We start from the raw sequence: 18828 nt of genomic DNA, 5'->3' as shown, positions 1-18828 counted from the left end.
CACACGGGGTTCCCATTCAGAGGTAACCACACCTCTGAGGAATTGCCGTGTGGTGGATATTTCCACAACTTTGTGAATATTTACTGCTTTGTATATTTTCATGTTGTTCGTGTGTCCACTGCTTTACATCTACCCGCATTATTAGCAATTCCGCAGATTGCTATATAATCGGGTCTATCCTTGTATTATTGGCGATACTGCGGATCCCCAATAATCAAGGTTCGGGGTGTGACACTGGTCTGAGTAGATCATTTCAGGCACTTACTGTGTTAGTGAGCCTTCCGTTGATTTACCATCAGGAAGATACTTACTATTTCACTCTAACATATCTGCATTAGTGGTGATTCTGTATATCACCACTTAATCAGATATTTGTGCCTCTTGCTGACACCAATCGTTACACATAACAGATGTATTGTGCTATCCACGTAATGATTCCTGTGAATTTTATAAAGGAAAAGCAGAAAATCCTATTCTAGGTAGTGGCCATCTTGCCAAGCTAATGCTGACATCATATCCTCCCTGACTCTTGTTTTCACCCCTCCCTTCTCTTGCTCATTGTGTATTCATTAGCTGCCCTCCTCCCAGAGTCTTCAGACACTCCCACTGAGGTGTATACTAGGAACAACACTGTCTTATCCTCCAATCGCTGAGTCACCTCAGCCTTGCTTGTAAACACAAGTGAGCATAGGTGTTTCAGATAAGAAAGCTAAGCAGGGAAATAAATGGAAGAGGAGGAATATATTATAGATAAAAAGAACTCCCAGCATTCAACTCTTTGGCACTGTTTGGCACTAGGGCCAGTACTCCTAAAGTATGTGATAACTCCAAACCATAACAGCAGAAAAAGTTTTGCAAGTTTTGAATGCAGGATTAGCATCTTTATCACTTAATACACTCAGACCAGTTGCTGTTGAAATTTGATTTTTATGGTGACAATACCGCTTTAAAGCGGATCCGAGATGAAAAACTAACTATAACAAGTAACTTGTCTATATATCTTATCTAAAGTTTAGATAGTTTACACAGCAAATCTAGCTGCAAACAGCTTCAGTAGTATATGATTATTTCTTCCTGTGATACAATGGCAGCAGCCATGTTGTTTGTAAACATTACACACAGGCAGGCTTATCTGCATCTTCAGCAATCAACCTGTGAAAAAACCTAATCCCTCCCTCCTCCCCTCTGCCTCTGAAATCTCTGGCTAGTAATACCTCCCCCTCCTCCTGCCCAGACTGAGCTCCCATAAGTCCTTGCTACTGTCTGAAAATGCCAAGGCTCTCTGGAGAAGCTGTGGGCGAGGCTTGTTTAGTTTATAGGGAATTAGAGTATTAAAACAAAAACAAAAAAAGTATTTGGCTTGAGGAATGCCCTATAAACAATAGGAAAGGAACACAATTATGTAATGAGTAAAAATTCATCTCGGATCCACTTTAAGTCTGTTGGAATCCTCAGAAAGACCAAAAGAGGATCCCGAGGACGTGGAAAAAGACATTCTTCACTGCAGAACCAAAATAACTCTGTGACAAAATCTACAGAGTACACCCAGGCAACAACCTTAAGAACTCCAGCACAATCCACCAGAGATGACAGCCACACATCTGGAGACTGTTCTCTCCTGGAGTCCTCAATCTCAGACCTCAGCTCCCAGGGTAGCCCCATCAAGGCTGTTCTCTGTAACGTCAGATCGATAAACAACAAAACGGCAATCATACATGATCTAATAGAATCTTCTGATCTGGCCTGCCTGACTGAAACCTGGCTTTCTGAACCAGTCGGCCCCACCCTGGAGGCCGCCATGCCAATAAACTATTCCGTGTTACACAGGAAAGAACACAGGGGTGGAGGGGTTGCACTTTTTGGTCTAGATCAGCTTTGAAAATCATACCGCTTACTGTAGGACCTACCAACTCGTTTGAATGCTTGGGGGCACAACTTTCAGCTGAGAAAAACATAAACATATTGCTGATCTTCCGCCCACCAGAAAAGGATTCGGCCTTCCTTAAAGAAAACCTGAACTGAATTTTAAAAGTCAAAATAAGCATACACAAGTCATACTTACCTTCCATGTAGTCTACTCCTCAGTGTCTTTCTCCTGTCCCGCGTCCTATTTGTTCACTGTGATCAAGGGAATTTTCCGTCATCCATTTTGAAAATGGCCATTACCCATAACAGCTTTCTGGTCCGCACACAGTTAAACTGTAACATCGCCCACTTGAGCCATAGGGAAACATGGACATTACCTGGTACATCAGTTTTCCTCTCAGCAGTAACTGACAGCAACTGATATTTTACTGACAGCAACTGATATATTTCAGATCTGACATAATATTGTCAGAACAGGAAGGGATTATTGTCAGAAGAAAATGGTGAGCTTCTGAGTAGAACTGATGGCAAGGTAACTATGCAATGTTCATTTGAAGTTACCTCATGTGTTTAAATATTTTTACTCAGTACAGGTTCTCTTTAAGGAACTTGTGGATCTCCTATGCAACCTAACACTGGAACACCCCAGATGGATTGTTCTTGGAGATTTCAATACATGGGTGGATAACCCCTTTTCACAATTTGGAATAGAGCTACCTTGTGCCATAAATGAACTGAGCTTCTCCTAAGCAATCAGCTCTGCCACTCACAGGAAAGGTCACACTCTGGACCTTATATTCCATACTGGGCTGTCAATAGCCAGTGTGGAAATTAATTCTGTTGCCTGATCAGACCATCACACTATCCACTTCTCCCTCTCAATACCAGCTGTCAAACGCCAGTTCAAGAATCAAATAAAATATTGCCGCTTAAAATGGCTAACACCACAACATATACAAGATAACCTCAGCTTTGATGAATTGACAAACTCCAGCTTGGACCCTGATACTCTGGTGTTTAAATACAACAAATGTGTGTCCTTCACCTTTAAGACCATTGCTCCTCTGTGCACCAAATATCTTACTCCACACCATCATGCACAGTGGTTTGATAACGCTATAAAAGAGCTGAAAAGACAAGGCCGAAAACTTGAAAGACTGTGGTGCAAATCTCAGTCCCCAGAAGACAAACATGTCATAATCCTCCACTTGAAGAACTACCAAAAGGTAATCAGAGGGAAAAAGTCATCCTTTCTATCACATGAGATTACAAATGCAGTTAACAAACCAACCCAACTGTTCCGCACAGTGGAAAAACTCTGCAACCCGGCATGTCAAAAACTTAATATCCAGTCTTCAAAGGACCTCTGTGACAAATTTGCCAAGTTCTTCTCAGACAAAGGCCTCGATTCATAAACAGCAGTGCGATAAAAAAATGCCGAGTGCGGTATTTTCCCGGTCTGTGAGCTAATTCATAAAGATTTCCCCAGCTGCCTTTGGAGGTCGGTAAATTTCCGCAGCCCATTGAGCGGTAGAGTAGAGCAATGTCTCAATTCTCTCTTTGCCCTGCAGAAATGAATCACATAGATGGCTCTCTCTGGCTCTCCCACTGATGACTCAGACAGATGAGTCACACAGTCTTTCCCTGCCTGCAGAAATGACTCACACAGACGGCTCTTTCCACTGATGACTCAGACAGATGAGCCAAACAGTCTTTCCCTGCCTGCTCAAATGATTCACACAGAGGTCTCTCTGGCTCTCTCCACTGATGACTCAAACAGACTTCGGATCTCTGCACTTTTGCATTCATCAGAGCTGTCGGTAACTTGTTATCGCCTCACTAGAGGTGTTGGTAACTACCGCCAGGCTTACCGCTTGTTGAAGGCCTTATGAATTGACATTTGCTGACAATTTAATGACATGTGTTGTCGGTAACTTCAGCCAAGTCGGTAATTTATCTCCCTGGTCGGTAATGTCAGCTTTTCATGCGGTAACAGCCTTTATGAATTGACATTTTGCTAAGTGGTCGGTAAAGTCTGCTGTTTTCAGCATTACCGCATGAGGTAATGCTTTATGAATCGAGGCCAAAGTCTCCGCTATAAGGTCCACCATCCAACTTACAGCATCTGAGCCTAATATAGTGCCGAAGACCATTAGCAGAGACAACGTAACACCTTGGTAAAACTTCAAAGAAATTGATGAAGAAGTCACATCAAGCATCCTCCTTCACCTCCGCAAAACTACCTGTGACCTGGATCCTGGCCCAACACAGTCATGTTTAACTGCCCCGACCTGTTTGTACCAGTATTCCTCAAAATTGTAAACTGTTCCTTACAATCAGGGATATTTCCTGCTTTACTGAAAGAAGCAATCATCAGGCCTCTCCTCAAAAAATCCTCCCTGGTCCCAGATGCAATGACCAGCTACAGACCTGTCTCTAACCTTCCCTTTCTGGGTAAGCTACTTGAAAAAGCTGTATACCTCCAGCTAGAAGCCAAAATCCTACAAAACAACAGTTATGACCCATTCCAGTCTGACTTCAGGAAACATCACAGCACTGCCTTCATCCAAATATGCAACCACCTGCTCATGGCAAGAGACAGAGGAGAGTGCTCCATCCTCATACTGCTAGACCTTTCTGCAGCCTTTGATACAGTTGACCATGACATCTTGATAAACAGGCTACATGAATACTGTGGCATTGATGGCATAGTTCTTCAGTGGTTCCAATCCTTTTTGAGTGGCAGAACCCAAAAAGTGTCTATGGGGCCCTTCCTGTCCACCTCTGTACCACTTAAGTATGGGGTGCCTCAGGGCTTAATCCTTTCTCCCATGCTTTTCACAATTTACATGTTACCACTTGGAAAACTAATCCAAATACATGGCCTGACATACAACTGCTATGCGGACGACATCCAACTATATCTTTCCTTCAAGCCTGGTGTGACAGACCCAACTCCAACTATAAATGCCTGCTTAAGCGAACTACAACAATGGATGAGTGACAACTGGCTGAAACTAAATGCAGACAAAAATGAAGTCCTTCTGATTGGAGGGCAGTGCATGACAACAAAAAAACTTAACTTGCAGTCTTCACCACTGGGAATAGGAGGCACGGATCTACACAGCTCTGATCATGTGCGTAGCCTGGGAGTTATAATTGATGGGGATTTAAACTTCAGAACTCACATCTCTGCTGTGGTGAAATCATCCTATTTTTACCTGAAGAACATCGCAAAATTCAAGCACCTCATCCCCCTAGAAGATCTACCAACCTCAGTTCATGCCTTTATTACCTCCCGACAGGACTACTGCAATGTTCTCTACACTGGCCTTCCAAAAAAGGACTTGTACCGCCTACAGCTGATACAGAATACTGCTGCCAGACTGCTAACCAACCAACCCCACCACTGCCACATAACGCCAGTCCTGCACTCCCTTCACTGGCTACCTATCGAATGGAGGGTCCTATTCAAGATCGGCCTACTGACATTTAAATCACTAAATCATGAAAGAAATTTCTCCCTTTGCCATATCGACTTGTTCATTTGGCACTTTTATTGGCCTGATGAAGCGGGCTTGGACCCGTGAAACACGTTGCCTGTGCTAAATAAAAATCTTTTGTCATATACAAGGATTTCGTTATTGAGGTAAGCCACCTCATTATTTCCTTGATTTTAAGCTATTTTTAGATGCTTTTATTTCAACCAGGGCGCCTCTTTACCTTCAATTGTACATGAAAGAAATGTTGCAGCTACGTAGCAATCCCTGCAATCTCAGATCCACAGGTTCTAATAGTCTAGTCATACCCAGAGTCCACTTGGAAACTTTTGGTCCCAGAGCCTTCTGTCATGCTGCTCCTACGTTTTGGAACTCCTTACCTCAACAGATCTGGACAGCTCCATCCCTGGACGTGTTTAAATCCTGAAAACGCACCTGTTCAGTTTGGCATTTGGAGAAATATAACTTTTGTTGTATAAATACTTTATCCTACTACCAGCTACTGAATCTGAGAGAGCCTAATCGCTAGAGTCCTATGGGAGAAAAGCGCTATAGAAATGTTATTGTATTGTATTGTTATTGTATTGTATACAGCAGGGTGTGTGGAAAAAGTCTATGAATGTTATTCAAATTCAATCCTTAATACACAGTGGAGGTGACTGCAGTGCGGAAATAACACATAATTTTTTTATTTTGAAGGATTCAACCAATAAAACTGTCCACAAGCATGCCCTCTGCCATTGTTGAAATATATATTTTTAAGCAGACCCATGCATGACTTTTTGATAAGCTGATAGTCTAAGGGCATTGTGTTTGGCAATCATGCTGATCTCCATCCTTGCAAATAGGCCTAAGTGGAGAAAAAGGTCTTTTAGAAATGTGCCCCCACCACTCATTCCATAGATGTTTACCACTATCAAAGTGGTGAAAAAGAATTCCCTTCGGTTCTATGCAGATCCCTTGGGCAGCAGCTCCCTATTTCCGTGTGTTGCTCCTTATTTGCAACATCTGTTTTCCACGTGCATCATTTTCTTCCATATGCAGCAATCCTTCGTCCGTGTCCAGCACTACTCAGCTGTTGCCCAAGACCGTGGCCTTTGGGGCGTTTCCAGAAACCGGGCCCTGCTATGGCTGCCTGTGGTAAGACTCCCTACCTTTTTGCCACTTTTATAACTATAGTGAATAAAAAGGATTATTTAGTAATGAAAGGTGGCACAATAACCTGTTGTTATCTTTAAAAATAGGTTCTTTATTATTCAATGAATCTATCCCTCAAGGTGTGAGGTCTTCTTTAACACATTCAGGACATCTGAGCATAATTTTATAAGCTCATAGAAGCAAAAGCTGACCTCAGTAACCCCAAGCACTGCAGCAGGGCATGGAAAATGGAAATCTGGGGCCATTTATTAGGCTAAAGAGGACATTCTGTACAGCAAACTGTGCTTTACTACACCTACCACTTCTGTCGTTTTAGAAAATCCTAATAAGCTGACAGTGGAAAGTGAAAAGCAATTTCACTTCAATGTTCACTTCAAAAGCTATTTACTGTTTGCTAGCATTAATACACGAAATCAGTTTTTCACTGCACAGAAAGGTTTAGAATTTATTAAGCAAAATGTGCTGGAAGAAAGCACAATTACTCCAGTATAGCACATTGTTTTCAAAAAGTTCCAGTTTAGGATTATTGTCTGTATTTGCCATTGCCTATCACCAGTGTGGGACAGTGCAATAAAATGCAGTCAAATGCATGAGAATGCTTGTTAGCGAAGCAACCTTTAAATCATAGTTTTGTCACAAACATGCTTAGAGTGGGATAAAGCTCTGACAAAACAATCAATAACAATGTGCTTATTTACTTTTTATTACTCATACAGTTATCATATTTGTTTTTGTGCACAAGTATTATTGTTTGTTTACAAACAGAGCTGGATTTACCAAAAGGCACTGTAGGCACGTGCCTACAGGCATCTGATGATAGAAAGGCGACTCACTCTGCTCCTCAAGTACCTTCCTCCCTCCTTCTCTATGCAACTTAATACTGAGGCTAACTCTGGCTACCTATTACTAAAGGGCACCTGTAGCTACCTATGACGGGCAAGGTAAGTGAGGGAAAAGTGACAGCTGGGCAAGTGAGCTTTCTTGCGATGTGGTTCGGTGGAGGTTTGTAGGCTCATGGAGGGTGAAGTCTAGGGTTCCAAGCCATCTGTGCCTATAGGCTCCTGTGACATAAATCCGGGCCTGTTTACAAACTACAAGCTCACAAAGTACAGTTTATCTGCTCTGAAAGCTGCCATCGCATATTTCTGCATAGCTGCTATATTTATGTTATAATGTATCCAGTGACCACTTCTCAGTTCTTTCTTGTTCTACAATGTGTGCAGTTAGTTTCAGAAGGCAACTGGCTGTATACTAATTGTAGTAACAAAGGAATGTAAACAAAAAATAATTTTATCACCGCTTCGGACACGTCCAGAAGCTTAAAGAGGAACTTCAGCCTAAACAAACATACTGTCATTAAGTTACATTAGTTATGTTAATTAAAATAGATAAGTAATATAATCTCTTACCCACCCTGTTTTAAAAGAACAGGCAAAGGTTTGTGATTTCATAAGGGCAGCCATCTTTTTGGTTGAAAGAAGGTGACAGAGAGCATGAGACACAGTTCCAACTGTCCTGTGTCCTGATCACCTTTCCCAGTTGCTAGGCAACGTGAATAACAACATCATCCCATCATGCTTTGCACAGCATCAGGAGAAAAAAGCCCGGGCAGTTTTTTTGATGGGGTGCAGCTTAGCTAAAAATGCAGCTAAAAATGAGACTTCTATAAGAAAAAAAAGTTTTGATGCTGTGAAACTGTTAAGGAAACACCAAGCCTTTTCAGTGCTGCCGAGTAGATTTTTAGTCTGGAGGTTCACTTTAAGGAGCTTTCCACTGAAGAACAAATTGCTTACCTGTTTGAATGCTGTTCTGCTACAATTGTTTTCTGGTAGTAGATTTTATGCTGTAAATAATCTTTAGAGCAAGGATGAAATGCTGAGTTTCATACCACTTTATGGTGTACCCAAAACTAACCTCGGGTTAAAAATCAAATACTGTACTTACCTAAGAAGAGGGAAGACTCTGTATCCTCCACAGGCTTCCCACACCATCCTCCGGACCTCCACTGCTGCTGACCCTTCTGCTCATCAACTGTGGACAGTTTTTTTGGTTGAATCCTTAAAAATAAAAAAAAATCATGTGTTATTTCCGCACTGCAGTCACCTCCACTGTGTATTAAGGATTGAATTTGAATAACATTCAGAGACTTTTTCCACACACCCTGCTGTATACAATACAATTGTCACTGGATGCGTCACTGGACGAGACAAAATGCATAGGGCGGAGCTACGTCTGTAAGCCTGAGGACCAGCAGGGATCGCCTGATGTCGGATACATGTGCTTGCTGGTTCCTTGGGCAACCGGACGAAAATGAACAAACACACACCCCTCCACCCCCCGTGCAGCATAAAATACTTACAGAGCTTCCTAGGGGTCTCTTCTACCCTTCAGGCTTGTGCACACTATTACTTTTTTCTGATTTTTTTAAGTGCTAGCGATTTTGCAAATCACCCTAAAGCGATTGTGTAATTCTTTCCTATGATAGTGTTCACATGTGAGCGTTTCGACTTCATTGAAATCAAAAACGCGCTACATGTACCATTTTCTGAGCGCTTTGGCTCAATGGAAGGTAAAGGGAAATTGCAAAGTGCTTGAATAAGTGCTTTGTATAGTGATTTCCCGAGCACTTTTATGATTAAATAGCTTGCATTTATTCATTTCCGGGTTAAAGAGTTCACTTCCTGACTGACGTCAGGAAGTGAAAAAAATCATCGCCGAGCAAAAGCGCTTAGAAAAGCGCTTACAAAAGTGCAAATCACAGGGAAAAGCTCTTCAAAAATAACAGTATAAATCGCTCAGCGCTTGCATATAAAATGATATATATATATAGATTTATATATATATGTGTGTGATTTATATATATGTGATTTATAATGTAAACCAACCCTTCCTGTAGCTCCTACCAGCTTTCCAGCGTCCTTCCTGTTTGGCTCCCGGCTTGTCACCTGACTCGCATCAGGTCACTTTAAAAGCCGCGAGCCGCGCAGAGGCGGTGGAAAGCCGCCAGGAGCTGCAGGAAAGGTAGAAGATGCTGCCCTGAGGCTCGGTAAGTTCTATGTCCTGCAAAACCCCCAAAGCACTAACCTAGTTATCCCCTCAGGCATGGCGGTTGGTTGAGACTTCTGGTTGACTGAGTTCCGGATAATGGAAACTTTGCTGTAATTGATCTTTGTTCCAAGGCTCCCCTCGGGTTCACTCTAATATCTAAAAATACACGTGAACTGAGAGGATTATGGAAGCTGCCATATTTATTTCCTTTTAAACGATTAAAAAAAAAACACAAAATCCAGGCTCCCCACCTGAAGATAGGACATTTAAACACTTGCAGATGTACAATAATAGGGAAGTGCTGGAAGGGGTGTGGCAAGCAAAACAGCAAAGTCAAAATGAACTTCCGCACACTCATGCCAATCCTCATGCGAATCCATTCACGAAAGTCATACAGCAATCAATGCTGTCCCTACAGCTAAGTTAAAAGCTGGGATCTTCGTTACAAGAATAGAGTCTCTTGCGTAGTCACATACACCACGTAGAGGTAGCCCAGTGTCGTATGTGTCCTAACTCTGGCCCTGTATTAAAAAGTACCAGTGATCTGGCAGTTCCGCTGATCTCTCTGGCTGCAGTAGTGGCTGAATCACACACCCGAAGCAAGCATGTAGCTAGTCCAGTCAGGCTTTAGTCAGAAGAAACAGCTGATCTGCATGCTTGTTCAGGGTCTATGGCTAAGAGTATTGAAGGCAGAGGATCAGCAGGGCAGCCAGCTAATGTGCATTATTTAAGGAAATAAATGTCAGCCTCCATGTCCCTCTCACTTTAGGTGAGCTTTAAATGTATATATAGAAAAGAGAAAGATATATAAAAAGTGATAATTAGTAGTTGCCTGCTCTCTGTCAGGAGTACAGACTGTCTGTGCCCTAATTTTGTCTCCTTCACTGTAGGTAACATCTGTTCCTTTCTCATGTCTGTCTTGCTTTCAACTGTTATTGTTACATTCCTGGTTTGCAAATGAAACCAGCCACTATTGGTACCACTTCCCATACCTGACACTTATTTCCCACTAGTCCGATCTGATTTCCCATCGTTTTTCTTTTCGTTTTGATCGATTTTCCGATCACCTCTATACAAAATCGATTACAAAAATGATTGGAAATCAGATCGGGCCTTTTAGAAATATTTGATTCGGCCCATCTATCTGACAGGAAATAGCATGGTGTGTACCAGGCGTAACCCCTCTAGCGATGCCAACCCCCCCTTCCTCCTTCAGCTAACACTACCCCTCCCCCCCACATACGTCTAACATGAACATGAACCCTTCTACTTACGCCTAATACAATCCCCCCACCTTCACTCAGCATGAAAATACCCCTACATTGCTGATATCCAGAGCTCGGCTAATAATAGCCAAACACCAAAGCCCCTACCGGATCGCCAGCACCCAAAATAACTGGATACCCGTGGCTCGGCTAATAATAGCCAAACTCTGGAGCCGTTACCCAATCGCCAGTGCCCAGGCAAAACAGCTATTAAATGAGCCTTTGAACTGTTCAGCAGTACCCGAGCAGTGGCGTACCTAGGGAATTTGACACCTTGTGCTGATTATTTACAGACAACCCCCCCCCCCGACCAAAACAACCATTTTTTTTTTGATGGGAGGGTTGACGGGTTGGGCCGCCAAGCGTGTTGATGCAAATTTTGGGGGATTTTTGGGGAAAAGAAGTTGTCAGGATGTGGAGGGAGCTAACCATTATGAAACTCTGTACTCTATGCTGTGCTGCAGAAGATTTCAGTGCTAAATGAATGCATAATAATAATATGGTAGGACATTAGACTATGACTATGGTACAATTAGATTGCGAGCTAGGGGGAGGGGGGTGGGATAAAGAGGTAGAGGCCCAAGACAGAGAGCTTGGTTGGAGAGGAGAAATGGCAGGATGGACTCTCATCAGGACTGCAGACATAACCAGTGCTGTTTGGCAGGGACATGCTGTTAAAAGAAGCCACTAAAATCTGAAAAGAGGAAAGGGTCATGGTGGAAGACAACAGGGTGGGAGGGGGAGATGGGAAAAAGAGATACGATTACCTGAAATCAAGTTAATCTAAATTTCCTGGAGCTTGCTTCTCTGCTCACTACAGAAGTCAGCTATCAGCACCTGTATCACTGGCTTCTGCAACAGCAGACTACCCTGCATTATTGATTAATTACTCTGATCAGGATAAATAATCTATAGTCCAGGGCACTCTGATATTACAGCAGCCAGTGCACATGGACACCAATGACAGGCAACTTCTAAGCACTAAACATATCCTGCCACCTCTCCCTGCAAATGTCCCAGCTGCAGCACAGCAATCATTTTCTCTACTCACCCTGCTCCTCTGCACATTCACTCACTGCAGGCTGTGTGTAGAGAGTAAGGAGGCACATTTCCCACGGGACAGGAAGGGGGAGGGGGAGTGCTACATCTAGTGCAGGAAGTAGTACAGTCTCCTGCACTGCCTGCTGCTATTTTCCTGAATGTTGCCCGAAGTATGAAAAAAGGTCTTAGGTGGCAGAACACAGTGGCTGAGCACCACAGCAGCACCCCTAGCCATGGCCACACCCGGTGCTGTAAGCACCTGCAGCCTTGTGGTATGTACGCCACTGCCCCCGAGTCAAGCAATTGGCAATGCGCAGCCCATAACTTACATTGCGGTCTATGGCATACCTGCTTCAGAGACCCTGAATTACAGGTTTACTTCTCTTACCATAACAGCTATACAAGGCTAACTAAAGGGAAACCAAAGTGAGAGGGATAGGGAGGCTGCCATATTAATTTCATTTTAAACAACACCAGTTGCCTAGCAGTCCTGCTGATCCTTTGCTTATAGACCCTGAACAAGCATGCAAATCAGATGCTTTGAGTATGACTGAATTAGCTGCATGCATGTTTCAGGTGTGCCATTCAGACACTACTACAGCCAAAAAGATCAGCAGAACTGTCAGGTAACTGGTGTTGGCTAAAAAGAAATAAATATGGCAGGCTGGCAGCCTCCATATCCCTCTTTTTTCACGGCTCCTTAAAGGACCACTACAGCAAAAAAAAAGTAAGCCGTTAAACTCAGACAGAACCAACTGGTAGACATCTCCTCATGGGGGATTCTCAGTGTTTTCTTTGTTTTCCAAAGCATTACCTGAGTAGAAGTTGCTAAGTCTAGCTTACCAGGCAGGCGGTAGAGTTGGTGTCACTAGGTTGATTACTGATAGATTTAATGCTAAAAATCAAAAATCGGTCTGCATTGTATGGGCAGACAACGGATATCTCCCTGATCACATTCGATCTGGTCGATCTGATGTATGGGCCCATTTATCATTTTATGGCTCAATGCAACATCATGCGACCCCATCATTCTTCCCCCTCTTACTCATACAAAGATTTTCCAACATATCCAATCACATCACGCTATCCGCAGTAAACTTCGCAAAATTGTTTATCAAGAAGTTGATCGGACATGCTGGGGACAATAGATTTCCAGCTCATATTTGATAGTTGAAGCCCTCTGGGTTGTTGTCTGTCAGTTCCCTGGTTAAATGAATATCAGAGAGTTTCTCTATTCTCCATCTAATCAGACATGCTTTCCCCTCTGCTCTTTCTTCGGCATGCAATGCATCATCAGAACAGCAAAGGTGACACAAGCTTTATCTGCTCCAACTAGCGATATCTCTCAGTGCTCACAGCTCAGAGGACAGTGACCAGCACATGGCTCAAAGACAATGGTGACAGTCTGAAAGATGAAGCACGCCAGACCGTGATCATCGGGAAACAAACAATAATCGTCTACCAAGCGGATGGCTGAGAATCGTCTAAAAAATGTGTCCCAATGACAGTAGAAGGCAGCATTATCTTCCATGTAGACCAATCCTTACTGGGGGATCAGTTCAGATGAAAATGGGTGTTAATCGTTTTTACCACACAATGGCAAATGATCTAGCCAATCAAAGTACTCACATATTGTAAATCTTGCACTTCTGGGTCCTCATTTTCGCACTTCCGATAACAATCTGATTGGGAGAACGATCCATGGGTGATTTCAAATGTCATTTCCTCATCGCTAACCATCAGGGTCAGGGATCGCTTGTCTAGCATGTGTATGAAGCTTAAAGAGAACTCGAGGTGGTTTTTGGGCGGGCAGATGGGACACAGAGGCATGTTCTCTGCCTCATGACATGCCTCTCTGCCCTCCCCCCCACCTCCACGCTATAGCCCCGCGAGATTAGCGACAATATTTGTTGCTATCCCGGAGGTAAACATAGGGGAGAGGGATTCCCTGTTTAAAATGCCCACTAGGGGCATTCCTGCAGGGTTTCTAGAGCTGCCATTGGGCAACTCTCTCTACCTGGCCACGCCCCCTGCCACTCCCCCACCTCCCTGCGCGCTGTGAATGAGAGAATAAATCTCTCATTGCAGCTAGAGATGGGAAGTTCGGATCTTTTCAATGATCCGGATGATTCGAATCGGATGATTGAAGAGATCCGGATCTTTGATCCGAATCTCGGATCATTTTACTACCGGAAGCATTCGGGGGTGAAATGAACAGCAGGACAGGTCTGTGGACAGGAGAAGGGGAGGGGGGTGGACACACAGAGAAGGGGAGAAGATGGACAGAGGGCAGGGAGTGGACAGAGAAGGGAGGAGGGACGAGCAGAGAGCAGAAATGTTTGCACGTAATACCCACATGCTGAAGTCATATGCTTTACATATATTTCACCTATATGTTCATCTGTACACTTTGAAAGAAAAGGTCGCACAGTGAAAGAAAGCATTCTCAGAAGATAAGTGCAGCTGTTTAGTGCCGAGTGCAGGAGGATTATATTGCCTTTCAATCACAGTGTCTGCAAAGTTACTGAGCTGTGCTGAGCCAAAAGCTTCCAATGTGTTCACTGTGCACAACTACGGAACAGACAGCCTATAATGAGCAGCACATTTCAGCCAGTATGTGGGCTCTACACATATCTGGCAGTGGCACCCATGTCCCCTCTCTCTCATCTACCTGTCTCCCTGCAAGGCTGGCTCCCATCCAACAGAGCGATTCCTGCTTCCAGGACCCCGCTGCCCGCTGAGAGGGGGCGTGTCGCTCCTGGCCCCGCCCCTTTTGCGATCCGAATCACTCATTTTGATGATTCGGATGATCGACTCATAAAATAGATTCGGATCAAAGATCCGAATCGTTCATGATCCGGACAACACTAATTGCAGCATCGTGGCCCAGAGTAAAAGTAGGCCATTGCGGCCCACAAGAACAGCGGGGAGCGGCGGTTTTGGTGGCTACCTGATCCATTCAGCCCCCCGGATCAGGTAGCCTAGTTTTTTCATGAGCCCACCTCGGGCTCTGAATGAACCTGGTAATCACATCTTACCTCTCTTTCTGCTACATCACCAATATTCTAACTCAGCTGCCATTTTTTGAATACGTCTTCCATCTCTATCTACTATGCTGTTTATAATATATTGTTAGTAGTACTACAATATTATTAATTATTCAATACTGGTTCAGTGAATTAACAATAAATAATAATCAAACCTAAACACTATAGAACTAAACCTGACCAGCGTATGCTGTGTCTAAGAATAATTATTTACAGCATAAGCAGCAACAACAATAGCAGCGACACCCAGTTCATTTTAGGTTCCTGTGAGCCCTTCCTCAAGCGGAATTTTACAAAAGCGTGACTTGAATGGAGGAGGAACATTCAAAGGCATTCATGTAAATAAATTTGGGCGCAGGGTAAAGCCGAAAAACATCTTACCTTGCTCCTGGCTTGGCTTGCTTACCTTGCTTCTTGGCAGTGTTTATTACTGTTCCCCATCCAGGCTGCCATTGACTCTGGGGTATGACACAATTCGGCTCCTAGCTATTGCTGGCGGCTGAATTCCGCTGTTTTTTATCATAATATGGCCCAAATTATGCCGCTATAGCCGTAATTTACATAATGGCCTATGGCTGCACCCAAATATCCAGCGCCATTTTCGCCTGACTTGGTTCAAAGACCTATGTAAGACCTATGCACCACCCACATAGGGGCTTGATTCACAAAAGGGTGCTAAGTGTTAGCACGCCTGTGAAAAACCCCTTAGCATGCCTAAAGACACTTTGCGCGAGCTAATACACGCGCAAAAAGTTTTCGCGCAAAGTTTAAGTGCTGCACGGAGCGCCGTATGGTCACACCGGTTCCGACAATAACGCTGCACCGGGCGCCCTTAAAACGTTGCACCGGGTGCGCCCGAAACGTTGCACTGTGCGACGTGTAGGGCGCACCTGGTGCAACGTTTTAGGGGCACCCGGTGCGACGCTTCGCATGCACCGCCCAGCGCTAAACTTTGCGCGCGATAAATAAAAGCTTTGGCCGTGCCAACTGCTTAGCACCCTAGTTAGCACGCCCAAAGCTTTTAGACGTGCTAACTTAGTTAGCACTCTTTTGTGAATCGAGCCCATACTGTATATAGACCCCAAAAGTTCATAAATGTCCAACTGAAAATTGAAGTTTGAAAAAAAAAAAAAAAGCTACAGGTAGTCCCCCATTAATGAACGAGATAGGGACTCATCCCTAAGGTTCATCCTTAGGCCCGGTTCACATTAGCGTTCCCTGTCCGGATTCGCCGGGCCGGATCCGGACCGTATACTGTACAAATGGAACGTACGTTCCGCAAAGCATTGCAAAGGCTATGCGGACGTTCACACGTGTCCGTTCCGTACAGTACGGAGCCGGACCGGATCCGGACTCCGGATACTTTTCCAACATGCGCTATTTTTTGGGTCCGGATCTCCGGCCCACGCACCCGGACCGGAGCTGGACCTGAGCCTGACAGCACCATCCGGAACACAGAAACCAATGGGAAACGGAAGGCACAGAACACACTGCCTACAAACACCTGACGTTCTACACCACTTCCTATGCGTATTCAAGCGGCCATTTCGGATGGGGACACATGGGCCAAGCATGTCTGGAGTGGAGCAGCAGTGACAGACGTGCTGGAGCTGTCTGGCAGAATGTCGGAGGTGGAGGTGAGGCCTACAGTGGAGGAACCTGATTCTACAGGTGCACCAGGTGCACCTTCTGCTGACCCCAACATTTTTTTATTTAAATTTCGCTATTTTTTGCCCACGGATCCGGATGGCAGCCTGATGCATGCCTGATGCAAACGGACCGGATCCGGATCGGAACCGTACGGTTCCGATCCGGATCAGGTCCTGATCCGATCAGAATTCGATCAGGATCCGGTCCGTTTGCATGGCAAAACGCAAGTGTGAACGGGCCCTTAACCTGAATCCCTTCTCAAGTTTCAACACTGTGCCATCTCTGTCCCCTGAGCCTCCAGTGCCCCCCTCATTGCCCCCCCCCCCCCTTATCCTTGATCTCCCTTGTGCCTCCTTGTGTGTCCATTGTGCCTCCTTAAGCAGAGTATGCGCAGCAGAAGCCGCAACAGTGTCACCTCTTCCTCGGCGGCACGGGTAAATCAGCGGTGACATCCTCTCTCTCTTCACTGCTTAGCGGTTTGGTTTCACTTGCGTTATGTAATGACGCAGTAAGGAGGAACCCCGGTGGGGGCTCCTCCTGATTGTGTCATTTTGCGGCGGAAGTGAAGCCATTAACCTCCTTGGCGGTAACCCCGTGTGTGACACGGGGTAAGCTGCCAGAGGGTGCCGCTCAGGCCCTGCTGGGCCGATTTACATAATTTTTTTTGCTACACGCAGCTAGCACTTTGCTAGCTGCGTGTGCATAACGATCGCCGTCGCTACCCGTCGATCCGCCGTGCCACCCCCCCCTCCCCCCAGACCCCTTTCGCTGCCTGGCCAATCAGTGCCAGGCAGCGCTGAGGGCTGGATCGGAGCACCCGCTGACGTCGCAACATTGATGACGTCATCGCGATCGTCGCCATGGCGATGGGGAAGCCCATACAGGGAAACCCGTTCAGAACGGGTAAAAGCGCCGACGGCGATCGGAGGGGTGGGAGGGATAGCGAAGGGAGGGGGAAAGCATGTAGCTAGCGCTAGGCTAGCTACATGCTTTAAAAAAAATGAAAAAAAAAAGTGCTGCGCTGCCCCCTGGCGGATTTATTGTACCGCCAGGGAGGTTAAGAGAAGCAGTGAGGACGGAGAGGATGTCACTGCTGATTGACCCGGGCCGCCGTGGAAGAGGTGAGACTGTTGCGGCTTCCGCTGCACATACTCTGCTTAAGGGACCCGGGCACAAGAGGTAGTCCCCGGCTGTGTGATGCCATTGTGGCGGATCGGTGGGTGTTCATACCGGCAGGTCGTTTGTAAGTCGGGGACTACCTGTACTTATCTCAGTACTGGGAAGTCTCTGGGTGGTCCAGAGGCTTTCCGGATCCTTCCACAGCTCACCATTCCAATGCAGGGTCCCTCTCTACCAGGGTTGCAGTGGGGTAATTACAAATCATGGTGCCCCCCTTGGAAACTTTGCTGGGGCCCCCCAATATCCACATCCTTCCTCATGCCTGGGGGCCCAACTTGCAACAAAAAGTTTGAACATCATAATCTTCACATGTAGCCACAAAAACACCTGATCTGAAGGATAGACCCCTTTATCAGAAAGAGTAAAGTAGTAGTTGGGCCCCCTTACAGCTCTGCCCCCCCTCCCCCGCGGTTGCAGAGGCTGATCCCCTCTAGTTATGCCCTTGCGGGGGTGCCCAAACTTTTCATGCCAAGAGCCATTCTTGAGAGTGCTAGGGGGCTGAACTAGCGTAATTAAGCACAATTTTTGCTGATTGCCCTTAGGTACACTAGCTCTGTGACATTTTTCCAAACAAAACATTTCCACGGGGTATAACACGAATACCGTGTGCAATTATCATGTCCCTTTTAATATGCAGGCATAGTGCTACTGGCACAGTGGCAGCTGCTATTTAGTGGGTGTTAGTGCTACTGGCACAGTGACAGCTGCTATTTAGTGGCTGTTAGTGCTACTGGCACAGTGGAAGCTGCTATTTAGTGGCTGTTAGTGCTGCTGGCACAGTGGCAGCTGCCAGTTAGTGGCTGTTATTGCTGCTGGTATAGTCGTGGCTGCTACTCAGTGGCTGTTACTGCTGCTGGCACAGTGGTGGCTGCTATTTAGTAGCTGTTAGTGCTGCTGGCACAGTGGCAGCTGCTAGTTAGTGGCTGTTAGTGCTGCTGGCAAAGTGGCAGCTGCTATTTAGTGGCTGTTAGTGCTGCTGGCACAGTGGCAGCTGCTAGTTAGTGGCTGTTAGTGCTGCTGGTATAGTTGTGGCTGCTACTCAGTGGCTGTTACTGCTACTGGCACAGTGGCGGC

General features: G+C 45.3%; 1 protein-coding gene across 2 annotated transcripts in view; it reads right to left on the bottom strand.

Moving 5' to 3' along the window:
• LOC137538410 (protein cornichon homolog 2) overlaps nucleotides 1-18828 on the bottom strand; it is a 325780-nt gene that overhangs the window by 56007 nt on the left and 250945 nt on the right. For both annotated transcript variants that reach the window (XM_068260577.1, XM_068260578.1), the window contains one exon: nucleotides 8469-8581. In XM_068260577.1, coding sequence (XP_068116678.1) covers nucleotides 8469-8581 — 113 coding nt within the window. The remainder of the gene's footprint in view (nucleotides 1-8468; nucleotides 8582-18828) is intronic.

The sequence above is a fragment of the Hyperolius riggenbachi genome, chromosome 11 (genome assembly GCF_040937935.1).
Source record: "Hyperolius riggenbachi isolate aHypRig1 chromosome 11, aHypRig1.pri, whole genome shotgun sequence".
Taxonomy (NCBI): domain Eukaryota; kingdom Metazoa; phylum Chordata; class Amphibia; order Anura; family Hyperoliidae; genus Hyperolius; species Hyperolius riggenbachi.
The sequence above is the reverse complement of the archived record's forward strand: the minus strand, read 5'-3'. Positions and strand labels throughout refer to the sequence as shown.